Raw genomic sequence first — 18,061 nt, 5'->3', positions numbered from 1 at the left:
AAATTCCACTGTGCATCATGCAGGTGTCTGTGTTTGGTTCCCTGCCAGCAGTCATAATTCACTCATTCAATGCCAGTCTGTTTAGCTGCTTTTATTCCAACGAAACTATCGGAAGCTAGGCAGCGAGAAACAAAGGCCAGAAACGTGGTCATTCAAAGAACAATATGAGAATTAGAAGGAGGATTAGGCCATATTGTGCAGCAAGCCTGCTCTGCTAATGTGATGGTGGCTATAAATGAAAGCATTGCAGAGTTACTGAATGGATGTCTGTGTTCGGTGAGTTGACAAGACGGTGACAGTATTTTAGATGAGCAGTGAGCACCGGCTGGTGCTGCCCTGAGCTGTGTGGGGAGGATGGGAGGTGACATCAGTGTTTGCTCAGGTGCAGAGCTCCAGGTGCAGGCTAGAGGCCAGAAGCCCGCGCGTTTCTCCAAGTGACGCTGCTGTGAGTATGGCCAGCTTTCTACACACCAAACCTAAACTAATCGGTCCATTATGATTGAATAGAATGTGATTTGCTTTTTTGTTTAAATTGTTCCTACAGGGCGGCTGTCGCTATCCTGACTTTGAAAAGGTAAGAATCAATTTGTTGGAGAGTGTGGGCTCTTGGTTTGGGAAAGGTGTGGCGCGCTGTTGTTTTTCCGTGTGGTGAACAAAGAGAAAGTTATCGGTGAAGTGCAGTGCGTTGTTTCATTCGATGAGGTGGGATTTTATGGCGGGGTGGGGCAGTTAATGAAGATGAGGGGAGGAGGGCGGCTTCTTACCTCGATTCTGTATGTTTGTCGCTGAGTCCTAACCTCGTCGCGATATGGCCGAGTCTAAGACTATCCATAATTCGGCCGGCCCCGCCACAGGACTGTATGCCGACCCCATTCTTGTTCACCGCCCCTTTCTTACTCTCTCACCTTTACCACGCTACCTTGCCCACCCACCCCCCACAGGCTGGGTGGAGTGGGGAGGGGTGTCTGTACCGGGGGGAGAGTTGGGAGGGGGTAGTGAATAAGTATACTGGGGGAAAGAGGAGGTCGGTGGTGGGTAGTTGGGTGAGACAGGAGGCTGGATGGTGAGTTGGGGGAGGATGACAAATGGCAGGTGATTTACTGGGGGTTTAGTGGGTATGTTGAAGGATGTCAGAGAGGTATGAGGGGGAGGCGGTCGTGAGGATTGGCTGTGGGGTTTGGGTGGCTGTGGCAGGGGGTAAAGGGCATAGAGCGATGAGGCACCTGTTAGAACCATTGTTCTTTGAATATCTAGGAGTGATGGCTGAATTTTCTTCAAACGTTGCATATTTTATCCCTTTGTTTACAAGCATCATCTCTACAGTCGTGCCTCTGAAACATGAGGAAAAGTTTTTCCCATTTTACTGTTTGTTTCACTGTTAGTTTTGATCAGTTTAAAACTAAGGACTAATAGGCTCAAATCAGAAAGTTCCTAGAGAAAATTCATGTTCGCCTGAGATTTTTAAAGGAAAAGGGAGTAAATTTGATAACCTCCTCAGAAAACAGGAAAGTATGATATATCTGCACCTATTTAATTTAATGCAGGCAGCATGACAGATACTTGCCAGCTGTTCATTTGAATGATTGTTGTGACCAGTCATGCTACTTCCACTGTTTATTGGCTGCACATTTAGCAGGGAACCTAAACTCAATTTTGATAGCACCAGCAAAAGGTGGCCTCTACTCTAGATAACTAGCCTAATTTCTTAACAGGGAAGTGCATTGTGGTTGAAGCAGATATTGGTAGATGTGTAGGAGGTGAATATTACCTGGGGAGGGAGGGGAAGAAAAGGCACAGCATGGGAAATGGCAGACTTTGCTAGAATTCTGGATACACTTCTTTTGTATCTCTGCTCTGTGGGTATCCACACATGCATCCTTACAGTCTGTTCTCTATTACTACATTAGCACTCTTCTTGGTTGCTCATATTTCTGGTTTGCCCTTATCCTGGAGTAATCTCTCTAACTCCCTTCTGTATTGTAACCAACATTTATTTACAGGCTATGACTACAGCTCTTTCATGCAGTACCAGTCTTTGTTTTTATATATTTCCCTCATCAATGAACTGTTCTCCTTGCTTTGTTCATGTCAAAGTACCATAAATCAATTGTATATTCCATTATGCTACGTCAGGTTTTCCAGACATTGCGTTGGAGGCTTTAGTGGAGGAGTTAGAAAAAAAGGACTGATGTCCAAAAGGCAGAGCACCAAGTTGTCCTCTAGATACATGCTTAAAAGAAAATGGGAGTAACTGGCTCTGGAGGTCAGTACCAGGAGTTGATCCTTGGATGCAGCATGGCAGAAAGTTCAGTGATTTTACACAAATGTGTTTTCAAATGCCACATCCTACCAACTGCGCCACCAGCCTCTGGTATTTCACATGGTATGCTGAATTGGGAACATCTCATCCTGAAGATTCATATGCATCAGTGCACCCTCGCGCAGTTTGTGTTACTCCAAACCTCTCACCCACACTGTCAGTTATACAACCAATGCAGTCACAAATATTGTATTTCATCCACTAACACACACTCCAGTACTCCTTCTCAACCCCAATCCTTCTCACTTTTATAACAAATAACACAACAACAATACACCAGAGGAGAATAGGCATACCTGAGGTGGGAGATGGTGGTGGTCATTATTGGGACACCCATTTCTCTGGTCATGCCAGTGGGTTGGAAGGTGGAATACAGCAACCATTAATGACAACATCCTCCTATTCTCTGTCAGAAGTGCTGTGTGGATGATCCATCTCGGCTGACTCCCAATGTCTCCTATTTTCAACCAATCAAATCACTGTGTGAAATCAAGAAATAGCTGAAGACCCTGAATGCTGCAGAGGTTTTTGTTTAAATTTGTTCACAAGATGTGAGTGTCAGCATTTATAGCTCATCCCTAATTGCCCTGAGAGTGGTTGAGGGTCAGATATAAGCCTGACATAGGGTATTTGTGAACCAGATGGGCTTTTACAACAATCAAGTGTTCACATGTTTGCCTGTTGTGCTAGCTCCTTTAAAATTCCATTTTTTTCATTAAGTTTATTAGATTCAAATTTCACCATCTGCTATGTCCCATGAACACAGGGCTTCATGAATTACCAGTGCAGTCCAGACCAGTGATATTACCACTACATCATTGCCTCCTATAGGCCCTGACAATATTCTACCAATAGTACTAAAGAGTTGTGCTCTAGAACTAGCTGTTTCCCAAGTTGAGCTGTTCCAGCTGGCAACAAAGTGGAAAATTGCCCATGTATGTTCGGCACACAAAAAGGTAGGACAACTCGGATGCAGTATAACATGAAAAAAATGTGAGGTTATCCACTTTGGCAGCAAAAATAAAAGGCAGATTATTATTTGAATGGCTGTAAGTTGAGATGGAAGAATGTTCAATAAGACCTGGGTGTCCTCGTGTACCAATCCACTGAAAGTAAGTGTGCACATAGTCATAGAGTCATAGAGCTGTACAGCATGGTCCATGCCGACGAGATATCCTAAATTAATCTAGTCCCATTTGCCAGCATTTGGCCCATGTCCCTCTAAACCCTTCCTATTCATATACCTCACCATCTTATCTACTTGTGACTCCACTTTCAAGGAACTACGAACCTGCACTTCAAGGTCTGTTTGTTCAACAACACTCACCAGGACCTTACCATTAAGTGTATAAGTCCTACCCTGATTTGCCTTTCCAAAATGCAGCACCTCACATTTATCTAGAATAAACTCCATCTGCCACTCCTTGGCCCAAAGGCTCATCTGATCAAGGTCCCATTCTACTCTGAGGTAACCTCCTTGATTGTGCACTACACCACCAAATTTGGTGTCATCTGCAAATGTATCAACCATACCTCCAATGTTTACATCCAAATCATTTATATAAATGACAAAATGCAGTGGACCCAGCACCAAGCCTTGTGGCACACCACTGGTCACAGGCTTCTAGTCTGAAAAGCAAACCTCCACCACCACCCTCTGTCTTTTACCTTTGAGCCAGTTCTGTATCCAAATAGATAGTTCTCCCTGTATTCCATGTGATCTAGACTTGCTAACCAGTCTATCATGTGGAAACTTGTCAAATGCCTTACTGAAGTCCATAAAAATCACATACACTGTTCTGCCTTCAACAATCCTCTTTGTTGATGCAGCAGGCAGCAGAAAGAGGGCCAATTATGTTGACCTTTGTAGTGAGAGGATTCGAGTACAGGAAAAAGGATGCTTTGCTGCACTTATACAGGGCATTGGTGAGGCCACATCTGGAATACTCTTGTGCAGTTTCGGTCACCTTCTCTGAGGAAGGATGTTCTTGCTGTAGAATTGGTTCCTAGGATGGCAGGATTGACTTAGGAAGAGAGATGGACTTAGTTAGGTTTGTATTCACTGGAGTTTAGAAGAATGATGATTGAGTATTCGTAGAAATCTATAAAATTCTAACAGGACTAAACAGATCAGATGGGAACATCCTTCCTGCAATGGTGGGAGAATCCAGAACCAGGGGTCATAGTTTAAGGATAAGCGGATAAACCTTTTAGGACTGAGATGAGGAGAAATGTCTTCACCCAGAGAATGGTGAGCCTGTGGAATTCACCACCACAGAAAGTGGTTGAGGGCAAAACATGGTGTTTTCTAGATAAAGGTAGAAATAGTTCTTATGGCTAAAGGGTTATAGGATCTGGGGGAATTAGAGTATTGAGTTGAATGATCAGCTGTGATCATATTGAATAGCTGAGCAGGCTCGAGCAGTTATATGACCTATTCCTGCTCTTATCTTCTATGTTTCTATGTAAGTCCAACCTGATCAATTACCACCCCACCAATCTACACTTGATCATCAGTAAAGTGATGGAAAATGCAATCAACAGTGTTATCAGGTGGCACTTGCTTAGCAATAACCTGGTCAATGACACACTGTTTGGGTTTTGCCAGGGCCACTCGGCTCCTGACCTCTTATATCCTTGGTTCAAACATGGACAAAAGAGCTGAATTCCAGAGTTGAGGTGAGGCTGATCGCCCTTGACATCAAGGCTGCATTTGACCAAACGTGACATTAAGGAACCCGAGCAAAACTGGAGTCAATGGGCATCAAGGAGAAAAACCCTCCAACTCACTGGTTGGAGTCCTATCTGGCACAAAGGAAGATGGTTGTGGTTGTTGAAGATCAGTCATATCAGCTCCGGGGTATCTCTGCAGGACTTTCTTGCAGTGGTGTCTGAGACCCAACCATATTCAGTGACTTTATCAATGACTGTCTCTCCATGATAAGGTCAGAAGTGGGATGTTCTCTGATTGCACAGTGTTCAGCACCATTCATAACTCCTCAGATAGTGAAGCAGTCCAATTCCACATATAGCAAGAACTGGGCAATATCTAGGTTTGGGCTGACAAGTAACGTTCATACTACACCATGCCAGGCATTGACTATCCCGTAAGAGATAATCTAACTATCAACCCTTGACACCCAATACCATCACTCAATTCCCCACTATCAACTTTTTGGGGAATACCACTGACCAGAAACTCAACTGGACTAACCATATAAATGCTGTGGCTACAAGAGCACATCAGAGTGACTTGCCTCTTGACTCCCTAAAGCTTGTCCATTACCGACAATGCACATGTCAGGAGTGTGATGGAATGATTCTCACTAAATGAGTGCAGCTCCAGCAACACTCATGAAGCTTGACACCATCCAGAACAAAGCAACTCGCTTAACTGGCATGACATCAACAAGCAACCACTCCGTCCACTACCGACGTTTAGTAACAGCTTTGTAAACCATCTACAAAATGTCTTGCAGAAAACTGCCAACTCTTTAGACAGCATTTTCCAAACCCATGACTGTTACCGTCTAGAAAGACAAGGGCAGCAGATATATTGGAACCCACACCACTTGCAAGTTCCCGTCCATGCCACTCACCATACTGACATGGAAATATAACACTATAAGATATAGGAGCAGTATTAGGCTATTCGGTCCATTAAGTCAGCTCCACCATTCAATCATGGCTGATTTCTCAACCCCATTCTCCTGCCTTCTCCCCATAACTCTTGAGCCTCTTACCAATCAAGAACCTAGCTAATCTCTGTCTTAAATACACTCAATAGTGTGGCCTGCACAGCCTTCTGTGGAAATGAGTTCCACAGATTAACCATGCTCTGGTTGAAGAAATTCCTCTGCATCTCAGTTCTAGAGGGTCATCCCTTCATTCTGAGGCTGTTCCTCAGTATCGCTGAATCAAAATCCTGGGACTGTATCCCTCGGGGCATGGTGGGTCTACCACCAGCAAATAGACTGCAATGTTTCAAGAAGACAGTTCTTCATCACCTTCTCAAGGGCAATTAAGGATGGGCAATAAACACCCAAATAGAGTCATAGAGTCACGCAGCATGGAAACAGACCCTTTGGTCCTACTCGTCCATGTCGACCAAGTTTCCCAAACTAAACTAGTCCCATTTGCCTGTATTTGACCCATATCCTTCTAAACCTTTCCACTTTGTGTACCTGTACAAATGTCTTTTAAATGTTTTAACTGTATCTGCATCAACCATTTCCTCTGGCAGTTTATTCCATTTACAAGCTCTGTGAACAAGTTGCCCCTCATGTCCCTTTTAAATCTTTCTGCTGTCACCTTAAAATTATGCCCTTTAGCTTTGAACTCACCAAACCTAGGGAAAAACCACTATTCACCTTATCAACATCCGTCATGATTTTATAAACCTCTGTAAGGTCACCCCTCAATCTCCTGTGGTCCAGTGGAAAAATGTCCCAGCTTATCCAGCCTCTCCTTATAGCTGAAACCCTCCAGTCCTGGTAACATCTTTGTGAATCTTTTCTGCATTCTTTCCAATTTAATAATATCCTTCCTATAGCAAGGCAGCCAGAACTGTGCATAGTACACGGAACGTGGCCTCACCAACATCTTTACAAGTGCAACATGTGCCAACTCCCAAACTCAATGGACTGATCAATGAAGGCAAGCATGCCAGACACCTTCTTTACACTCTGTCTTCCTGTCATGCAACTTTCAATGAACTATGTACCTGAACCTCTAGGTCTGTCTGTTCTACAATCCTGTCCAGGGCCCTACCATTAATTGTGTAAGTCCTGCCCTTGTTTGTCTTACCAAAATGTAACACCTTGCATTTATCTCAATTAAACTCTCTATCTGCCACTCCTCGGCCCATTGGCCCATGTGATCAAAATCACTTTGTTATCTTAGATAACCTTCCTCACTGTCTACCATACCACCAATTTTGGTGTCATTTGCAAACTTACTAATCATGCTTCCTATATTCTCATTCAAATTGTTTATATAAATGACAAACAACAGTGGGCCTAGAACTGATCCCTGTGGAACGCAGCTGGTCACAGGCCTTCAGTCTGAAAAACAATCCTCCTCCACCATCCTCTGTCTCCTATCATCAGCCTATTTTGCATCCAGTCGGCAAGTTCTCCCTGAATCCTATGTGATCTAACTTTACTAAGCAGTCTACCATATAGAACTTTGCGAAGGCCTTACTAAAGTCCATGTAGACAATGTCTACCACTCTGCCCTCATCTATTTTCTTGGTCGCATCCTCAAAAAAAACTCATTTGTGAGACACAGTTTCCCACGCACAAAGCCATGCTGACTATTTCTAATCAGTTCATGTCTCTCAAAATACATGTAAATCCTCTCTCTCAGAATCCCCTTCAACAGTTTACCCACCACTGACATCAGACTCACTGGTCTATAGTTCCTAGGCTTCCCTTTGCAACCTTTTTTAAATAAAGGCACGGCACGGTGAGTTTGCACATTCTCCCCGTGTCTGTGTGGGTTTCCTCCCACAGTCCAAAGATGTGCAGGCTAGGTGGATTGGCCAAGCTAAGTTGCCCATAGTGTTCCGGGATGTGTAGATTAGGTGGTTTATAGGGGGATGGGTCTGGGGGAGATGCTCTGTGGGTTGGCGTGGACTTGTTGGACCAAAGGGCCTGTTTCCACATTGTAGGGATTCTATGATTAGCCACTTTCCAGTCCTCCTGAGGCTACAGATGATACTAATAATTCTGCTAGGGGCCCTGCAATTTCCTCCCTAGCTTCCTACAATATCCTAGGATAAACTTGATTTAACTACTTTTCAGCTTTTTAAGACTTCCAGCACCTCCTCTTCTGAAATGTGGACTGTTTTCAAGACATCAGTATTTATTTCCCAGAGTTCCCGAGCTTCCACATCTTTCTCCATAGTAAATACTGAAATTTTTTGTTTAGTATCTCTCCCATCTCCTGTGGTTCCACACATAGCTGACCTCGTTGATCTTTAAAGAGCTCTATTCTCTTCCAAGTAGTTCTTCATGCCCTTAATAAGGGCAAAAAGCAGGACAAATACAACCTAGCCAATTACTGCTCTACTCTCAACCATCAACAAAGTTAGTGATTTGCAGTTGTACCTGTTCACTGTCACTCAGTCCGGGTTCTGCCACTTTGCTGCTGAACTTTTTATAACCTTGGTTCAAACCTGGACAAAAGAGGTGAACTTTAGAACTGAGGTGAGAGTGACTGTTTTTAAATCAAGGCAGCATTTCACTGGATATGGCATTAAAAAACCCTAGCAAAATGAGAGTCAGGGAAAATAGCTCTTCACTGGTTGGAATCATGCCTAGCTCAAATGAAGATGATTGAAGTGCCGGAGGTCAACCATATCAGTTCCAGGATTTCACTGCTGAAATTCCTCAGGGTACTTTTTTTTAAATCAACCTGTTTAGAAATGTTATGTCATACCTCTGGAGCAAGAGAAACTTGAACCCAGGCCTTCTGGCTCAGAGGTGGGGACACTGCCACCTGCACCAGAAGAGACCTATTTCCTCAGGCATCTTGTTTGTGAATTGAGCAAACGTCTCAGAGATACAGTTTCTTTGTTTAATTATCATTGTAAGTGAATAGCACAAACTGTGGCCAAAACAGCACCTAGACCAGATCTTGAACCCTGGATCATCAGATTAAAAGTCTGATGCTCTATGAACTGAGCTACACAAGTGTATCGCAATTGATGATGTTTCCTCAATATTTTCTAATCAACCTGATCAGTACTGCAATTAAATGTTGAACCCAGACCATCTGGCTCAGAGTTGGGGACACAACCACTACACAATAAGGCCCCACAATTCCCCAGGGTACATATTTTCTAACAACCCGTTCAGGATGTTATTTCACATTTATGGAGCAAGTAGGACTTAAACCTGGGCCTCCTGTTCAGGGGCAGGGGCACTGCCACAATCACACAAGAGTCCTTATTTCCTCAGAACCATGTCGTAGTCCTAATCATCTTCAGCCGTTTCATCAATCATTAAACCCATGACCACTTCCATCTAGAAGGACAAGGACAGCAAATACGTGGGAACACCACCACCTGCAAGCTCCCCTCCAAGTCACTAAACATTCTGACTTGGAAATATATTGCTGTTCATTCACTGTCGCTGTGTCAAAATCCTGGCATTCCCTCCCTAAGGGCATTATGCATCAACCCACTGCACATGGACAAGCGTGGATCAAGAAGGCAGCTCACTATCACCTTCTCAAGGGTAACTTTGCAATTCAGCGACATCCAATGAATGAATTCAAAAAAATCAATGACCTCCCCTCCATCATCCATTCAGAAGTGAAGATATTTGCAGATGATTGTATAATATTCAGTACCTTTCACAACTTCTCAGATACTGAAGCGGTTCATGTTATTTACAGCAATTCCTGAACAAAGTCCATTTGTGGGCTGATAATCGGATTGTCTCCAATGAATCCCCCACTAGCGACATCCTGGGTGTTACCATTAATCAGAAACTGAACTGGACTAGCCATACAAATACTGTGGCTGCTAAAGCAAGCAGCAGATAACTCACCAGCTGTCCCCTCAAAGCCTGTCCACCATCTACAAGGCCAAGTCAGGAGTGTAATAGAACACTCTCCACATGCCTGGATACATGCAGCTCTGACAACACTCGAAGTTTGATTGCATCCAGGACAAAGCAGTCTACTGGATTGGCACGCCACCATCACTTTGAATGTCCTGTTCCTTCATCACAAATGCACGATGACAGCAATGCCTATTGTCTACAAGGTGCACTGCAGCAGCTCACCTAGGCACTTTGAATAGCAACTATGACTATTAACACCTGGAAAGACAAGGGCACAAGTGCATGGGATCACTGTGCGCATGCACATTCAAATCAGGTTTGAAAATAGGATATCATGGAACTAAAGTGAACAAAAACAAAGCTGCTGGAAAAGCTCAGCAGGTATGGCAGCATCTGTGAGGAAAAAGTCAGAGTTAATGTTTCGGGTTTGCAGTTCTTTTGGTTTTTATTTGGAACTAAGGTGCTTCAGTTGTGAAGGATTTCCAATGACTATGTTCATGATGCTATTGATTAGTGGAGACAGGTTGATCAAGACTGTGGGAGTACAGGGAGTCCTTTACTTGGTACTGTTGGATCTCTTGAACCATTGTACTGAGCAGATGGGTTAAATAACTGTATCCCTGAGAATGAGGGTTCATGCAATTTTGCACTACAACATCAATCTGAATTGTATATTTTGTGAGTGGAGCTTAAAGAACTACAGCAACTTGTATTTTAGCATTTCACATAGTAAGAGATTCCAAGGTACTACAAAGAATTTGACACTGAATGTTATGAGGTAGTAGGACATATGCAAAGATCTTTTAGAAGGATTGTAGAAGATGATAGGAGGTTAACATAGGAAATATGAGTTTTTAAGGTTGTGGTAACTATAGACACAGCCATCAATGGTCAGGAGATTAAAATAAGGGACGTGCAAGGAACCAGATTTGGAGGAGCACAAAGATCTTAGAGGGTTGTGGGGTTAAAGAAGATTACAAAGATGAGAAGGGGTGAAGTCACAGAGAATTTGTAAATTTGAGAATTTTAAGATTGGTTCCCACTTTGGTAACACCTCATTGCAGATTAGTGAGCCCAGGGTAATGGAATATTGACAGTTATGACAGTTAAGTGTAGTAGGAATTTTGATCAACTCTGGTTTATGGGAGGCTAGCCACAAAACATTGAAACAGTCAAGTATATATGTAACAAAACCTGAATGGGAGTGCTCAACACATTGAGGTCTTGAAATTCTTCGAGTAAGGAGGCTTATGTTGGTCTCCCAATGCAGATAGCAAACAACATAACTCTAACAATGGTAAATAATGGCAGGGAAGGGACCTGAGACATAAGTGGAGGCCAGTACACTGAGTGGAGGCATATTGGTCTTCGTAATAGTACATGTGTGTTTCTGAATCATGGACAGGCATTTAGATGTTTTACCAAATTGGCTCCCCAATTCAGACAGTTTACAGGATCTGGGTTATGAGTGGAGAGGGCTTGGCCAAATCTTACACCCATAAGCAGGCATGGAATTTTGAGCAATTGCAGGTAGACAGATACCAGAAATACCTAGGACCAAATCTTAGGTGACCGAAGTTGGATTGCTATGATTTTCTTATTGTACCTTGTAATTCCATGTTTCTGGCCTGAATTTCCAAGATTCTTGAGACTTGTGGAGCAGTACTTGATCTGGGGGCCTTCCAGTGTAATGCAGGATCAGTGTTGGGGTACAAGTGCACCCTTTTTTTTAATACTGGTAACTACTGCATTTATGGGTCTAAAGGGCCCAAAAGCATTTTGGGAATCTATGGAGCAGCGATAAGTGGGAAGGAGGGTTCGGGACAGGTGGGCAGGGTGTAGGCAGGTGAGGGAAAGGCTTGGAGCAAGCTGGCAGGATGGTGGCAGTAGGGTCAGGATGGCAGGCAGCTGGTTGAGGGGGTACAGTGCAGTAGATTGGTAGGTGAATGGGTAACGTGGGTCAGATGGTGGGGAATGGTTCTGTCCGGTGGGTTGATGGTCGAACTTAGGTTTGAATTGAAGGTTGAGGGTGGTGATGTTAATTGTATAGTTATCTTGGGGTTAGACATGGTGTTTATCTTTCCAACTTCCTTGAGTCATTTTGCAGGTGAGTGTGTTGAACACCTCAAGTCTGTGACTCACATTCATTGTTGCAATCTGTTTCAGTGGATTCCAGATGCATCACACTTGTCCAACAAAACTTTACATTTCCCAGCAATTCTGGTGTCAGGACTTCCAAAGGGTCCTGTATCGTATCTTTCATGGTAGCTTGCTGCAAAGTCTATCTTCCAATCAGAAGATCAGGCTGTTCAATCATTTATTTGTCCATGTTAATTATCAGTGCTGGAGGCCACTGGAACTATGACCTATGGATTTCAACCTTTGAGTATTTAAATCCAATGGGAATATGTTGGGGATGTGGAGTTTTGCAAAGGGGAGTGTTCCTTCTGGATGTTTAGCTAGCAGATGAGGAAATTCTTGACTGTTTTCATTGAAATTGAATTTTACACATACAATGCAGTTCTAGAAAAGGGAAGAAAAACTGAAAATTTAGAAAGATTTGGCAACTGGGTACTTACAAAAAATGTACTTGCACTGCTTTCTAATGAAGCATTTTTATTTAAGACAAACTTGTTTTCCTTTTTAACAGAAGTACAACATCATGGCAACCAGAAACAGTGATGATCCATGCAGATCATCTTCATCACACAAAAGGAAAGTCATTGAGGTTGATACAGGTCTGTCTCCATTTAAACTTAATATAGTAACTGGCTAGTATTTAAAAATGAAGTCATTTGAAATTCACGTCATCAGTGTGGGATTATAAGTTAATTACAGGTTAAGACAGTCAACTTTATTTTATCCATTCAAAGAGAACTTGATAAATCATATGTTGTATCTTTTAAGTCGTTTCTTCAATGACTCCAAGGATTTTGCTTCCATACTGGTATCTGTAATTTCTTCTACATGTTGATCACTCCCTGTGTAAAGACAAATGTCTGATATGTGTCCTGAAAGTAACTTTTACCAGTTTAGATGTGCTCCCTTGTCTTATTTCCACTGTATAACATTGTTTAATAGGGATAAATTTTGAGAGAACTTCTCAGCTCTTTGAAAGTCCGTGGGATCTCTTGCATCAACGTGAAAGGGCAGATAGATCTACTACTTTATAACATTTTTTTTTGTTCACTGTGAAAGGGATCCGACAAAGGGCAGAATTTTACAGTATCCCCACCAGTGGATTTATTGGGAGGGGGTGGGGGGATGGTGATGTAAAATTCTCCAGGGGACCTTCCCAGCCCATCTGCCCACCCTTGACCTGCCATCAGTTGTATGTGGAGCAGTGAGTTATACAAAGGCCTGTCCGGCATTGCTTCATTTGAAATCTTTAATGGTCAATAGGGCTGCTTCCCATCCTGCCTTAGTTCTGAGGGATGAGAAATTTAGGGTTGGTATGAGACAAAGCCAGGTAGGTGAACCTCCTTGGGCTTCAGGTGGAAGGAGAGGGTGCAGTGCCTTCCTGAAGGCCCCCTTCCCACATCAGCCAACATCCACTATATCTTTCCATCAAAACCCCCTGGTGTCACCAACCATCCCTGCTACGAACAACCCCAGTCCCCAATGTATGCATGCATGCACAGATGCACTCGCACTTCAGCTGTTACCTGATCCCGGTCTACATGAACTAGTTTCGGGGTTTTGTGTAGTCCTTGTCCTGGCCACTGCCACAGCTGAGCCTGTAGAGCTACTGGCCAGTCAGATTGGCCAGCTATGCTGAAGTGGGAGTTCTGCCCAATTGAGACTCTCTGACCACCAAGATTTAAAAATTTCATACCTTTTAAAAAATATTTTCCTTTTCTATTCTTACCACCAAAATGTATAGTCTCTCACTTTCCCATATTATTTTCCATCTATTACCACCATATTGTCCACTCATTTAACCTGTTTATATCACTTTGAAACCTTTCGTTACAGGTTGCATTTTCATCTAGCTATGTATCATCAGCAAACTTGGATAAGTTGCTTTTGTCAAAGTTATCAAAAAAGATTCTAAATGACTGCCAACTTGAAAATTCCTGATTTATTGCTATTTTCTGATTTCTATTTATTTTAATCAGTGCTTCAGGCATGCTAATATGACCACAAATGTCTTATTTTGCATATAACATTTTATCGGATACCTTAGTGAATTTCTTATGGAAAGCCTAGTATACTACATTTACCAGCTCCTTCAGAAACCTCTAATAAATTCGTGAAACACAGTTTTCTTTTCCTAAAACCATGTTGACTCCAGTTGTACTATGATTTTCTGAACTACATTAAGACTTCCTGAATAATGGATTCCAGGATGTCCCAATGACTGACTGATGTCAGGTTAGCTGGCCAGTTGTTCCTTGTTTCTTTTCTTCCTGTTTTTTTGAACTGCAGTGTAACACTTCCTAACTTGTAATTTTGAGGATCTAGAGTATCATGACTCGGGTATCCACTGTCAACTCAGCTACGTCTTCCAGAGCCTGTATTGTTAAGCTGAAAGCGCCTAATAGGTTCTTTAAGGACTGATCAAAATCAATACAAGAAGACGTGTGTTTAGATATGAAGCAAATTTATGAGCTTAACTTACTTTTTCTATATGTATTAAATATCATGCAAATTAATGAATGAATCTATTAGTTTAAACTACTTTGGACATATTCAGTAAGTGAGTTTCATTGCCTACTGCCTGTTGGGGACTCCTGGGTGTTGGCTGGCACTTGGAGCTGTATTTCAGATTTCTTGACTGCGGTCTCTCAAACCTGGTCTGATGGGGAATGTCCCAGTCTCACGAGCTCCAGTCCAATGGGGAATGTCCCACTCGTGGGACAAAGTTGCTGATATTAATATTATTCTGGTTATGTGCTGGATCACCACTTTGTACTATTTTCAGTACTTTTCCAGACATTCCATTGTGCAAAAAACATCTCCAGGTGGCTCCCTGTTAAGTGTACAAGGAAGTGGTTCCCACAGACAATCAAGGTCATGCAGCCTGCCCCCAGTCAAAACAGGCAGTTTTTGCATCAGGCCTGTTTTCGTGCACTGTTCCACTTCAATTGCTTATTATCACGTCAATTAACCATTTACCATTAACGATTATCAATCTGATTTGGAGATAATATTTTTGAGTCTAATACTACAGAACTGAAATTGTAGGCTGTCAGGTCCTGAGAATTAGTCAGCTTTTATTCCCTTGAAGTTCTCTATTTCTTTTTCTCTGCTCATGTTAATTACTTTAACTTCATTTATTAGGCCTGATATATCTTATAGTCCAACACATCCCAAAGTTTTGGGTTACTAAATTTCCAAACTTTGTTAGCTACTTCTTTCTCTCTGAGGAGAAGTTTCTGCTCTGTTATAATAAAAATGGTCAGTTTTTGCCTTGTTGAAATTGTAATACTTTTATGAGTAAAGCAGAAACGTTCAGTTTATTCTGGCAGTGCACTTGACAATTCTTTTCAGCAGATTTTCAGAATATTTTGGGAGGTTATAGGCAATACTGACATTAACTGCCTATCTCTCTGGTTGTTCTGAGACTTCAAAGTCTTCTGAATAAAAACCAAAAAACTGCGGATGCTGTAAATCAGGAACAAAAGCAAAGTTGCTGGAAAAGCTCAGCAGGTCTGGCAGCATCTGTGGAGGAGAAAACAGAGTTAACGTTTTGGGTCCGGTGACCCTTCCTCAGGTTCTGAGGAAGGGTCACCAGACCCGAAACCTCTGTTTTCTCCTCCACAGATGCTGCCAGACCTGCTGAGCTTTTCCAGCAACTTTGTTTTTGTTCAAAGTCTTCTGGCCGTTCTATCCTCGATTTTCTTCTGTAGGATTGCTTACATAGAAAATGGCTGAAGTATCTTTAACATATGGAATTTCACTTTTTTTTTACAGTTTAAAAACATGACGTGGAAACATTCTTTGGACATTAAGAAAATAAATCTTCCTCTTTTCTTCGCTTCTTTTGAAAGGTTCTCTCCATCAAGTATCCTGTTATAATAACAGTAGTGGAAAGTCCAGGCCATAGACTATTACACAATTTGTGCAGACTCAGTCAGTGACTTTCTGTCTGGCTTGAGGTGGTAAAGTATGTTGTTGAAACTCAAATTTATGGCTCGCTGATTGAAAGATAATTTAGTGTTTCATATTTTTGCATATCTCTTCTTCTAACAAACCATCTTTGTGTGAATCCAAAGATCATTTCATCAGTTTTACTTATCGGATTGTGCAGGTTTGCCGTTTATTTGCATGGGAAATAAGACATTGCTTCTGGAGCAAAGCACTTTTATACAATTTTTCATTCCTTCATAATGTGAATACAAGTCACATGTAAAATGCTTCCAGCTATATGTTGGGAAACTGAGCATTATAGATAATAGAGGAGAAAATTGATCAAATGGGGCTATCACAACAGGGTATGTGGCATCTGGAGTTGCACCGACCATTTATGATAACAATATGTCATTTTTGGTTCTTCCCAACTCCTACCTCATCACGCTTTGGCATGATGATCAAGTTACAGATGCTATGACCATGAATTTCTTTTGCACATCACCCATCCTTCCTCAGCCAACCTTCTCCTGGGTTTTATTGTTTTTCCAATTTGTACAAACGACCAACCAGTCAGCAGTAGCATGCTCAAGAGGAACATGAAGAGCCTCCATACCAGTGATAAACAAGCACCATCACTCGTTTTGATACTCGCAGTCTCTAGTTCACAATGCGTACAACTTAGAGGTTAATATGGAGTTGGGATCTGCACGTGGTAATCACTGGGCATGAACAGATTGCAGCCAGGCCAGGAGCTAAGACATTAAAGACATAATGCTGGTTGCAAGATTGATACAAAATTGCTGAGTGACAGGAAACAGTATAGTGAACAGCTGTTTTTCAGACTGGAAGAAGGTTTATGGTGGAAATCCCCAGGGATCAATATTAGGAGTATTGTTCTTCCTGATATATATATGACCTAGATCTTGATGCAGAGGACACAATTTCAAAATTTGTAGATGATACAAAACTTGGAAGCATTGTGAATAGTGAGAGTGATAGAACTTCAAAAAGCATAGAGACTATGGTAGATGGGTGTACCAGTGGCAGAAGACATTGAATACAGAGACATATGAAGTGATTCATTTTAGTAAGAGGATTGTGCAGACAATAGAAAATAAAGAATACAATTCTAAAGGGAATGCAGAAGCAAAAGGATCTGGTTATTTATTTGCATAAATCATTAAAGATGGCAGGCCAGGTTGAGATTGCATTGAATAAAGCACACAGTATCCTGGGCTGCTTCAGTAGTGGCGTAGAATATAAAAGCAAGGAAGCTGTTTTAAACTTCTACAAAACATCGATTCTGGTAAAATGGAGTATTGAACGCAGTTGTAGGCACCATAGTTTGGGAAAGAAGTGAAAGTATTAGCAAGGGGACAGAAAAGGTTCAAAGAATGATTTTAACATTGAAGAATTTCAGTTAAGTTGGTAGTTTGGAGAACTGTTTCCCTTGGAGTTGAGAAGACTTGGTAGAGGCATTTAAATGCACAATGGGTCTGGACAGATTAAACAGGGAGAATTTTTTTTTCCCCATTTGTGGTCAGATTGAAAACCAGAGGATACAGATTTAAGCTGACAGGCAACAGAAGTAATGATAATATGAAGAAAATACTTTTCATGTTGTAAGTGATTAGGATCTGTAATGAGCTCCTATGTTTGTGATGGAGGTAGGGTTAATCGAGATTTTCAAAATGGAATCGGTTCATTTTCTGAAGATATGATTTGCAAGTCTTGGGGGAGAGGCAGACGAATAGCACTAGCTGAATTGCTTTTTCAAATGGCCAGCATAGACTTGACTGATCAAATAACCTCCTTTCATGCTGTCGTCATTCTCTGACTCTATTCTACTTAATACTCAGCAGGTCAGAGAACATCTGAGAAAAGCAGTAATGTTTCAGGTTGATGACCTTTCATCAAAACCACGATCTAGTCAACTGTGCTTTTTCTTTCAAGAGATGCTGCCTGATCCGCTGAGTGCTTCCAATATTTTCTGTTTTTATTTCAGACTTGCAACGTTTGCATTATTTTGTTTTGTATCATGGAATGAAATGGTCTTGTCCTTGTCTCATGGGCAGCGTGCACAGGTGATGAAACT

At 42.0% G+C, this 18,061-nt stretch overlaps 1 protein-coding gene across 1 annotated transcript in view; it reads left to right on the top strand.

The window, feature by feature from the left end:
• Positions 1-367: 367 nt before the first annotated feature.
• LOC109917897 (bcl-2 homologous antagonist/killer-like) overlaps positions 368-18,061 on the top strand; it is a 42,359-nt gene continuing 24,665 nt past the window's right edge. The window contains exons 1-3 of the mRNA XM_048607933.1: positions 368-445; positions 545-574; positions 12,542-12,629. Of these exons, the coding sequence (XP_048463890.1) occupies positions 12,554-12,629 (76 nt within the window). The 5' untranslated portion in view covers positions 368-445; positions 545-574; positions 12,542-12,553. The remainder of the gene's footprint in view (positions 446-544; positions 575-12,541; positions 12,630-18,061) is intronic.

Source organism: Rhincodon typus, chromosome 18 (genome assembly GCF_021869965.1).
Source record: "Rhincodon typus isolate 14 chromosome 18, sRhiTyp1.1, whole genome shotgun sequence".
Taxonomy (NCBI): domain Eukaryota; kingdom Metazoa; phylum Chordata; class Chondrichthyes; order Orectolobiformes; family Rhincodontidae; genus Rhincodon; species Rhincodon typus.
Note: the sequence above shows the minus strand (reverse complement) of the source record. Positions and strands in the feature narration are given on the sequence as shown.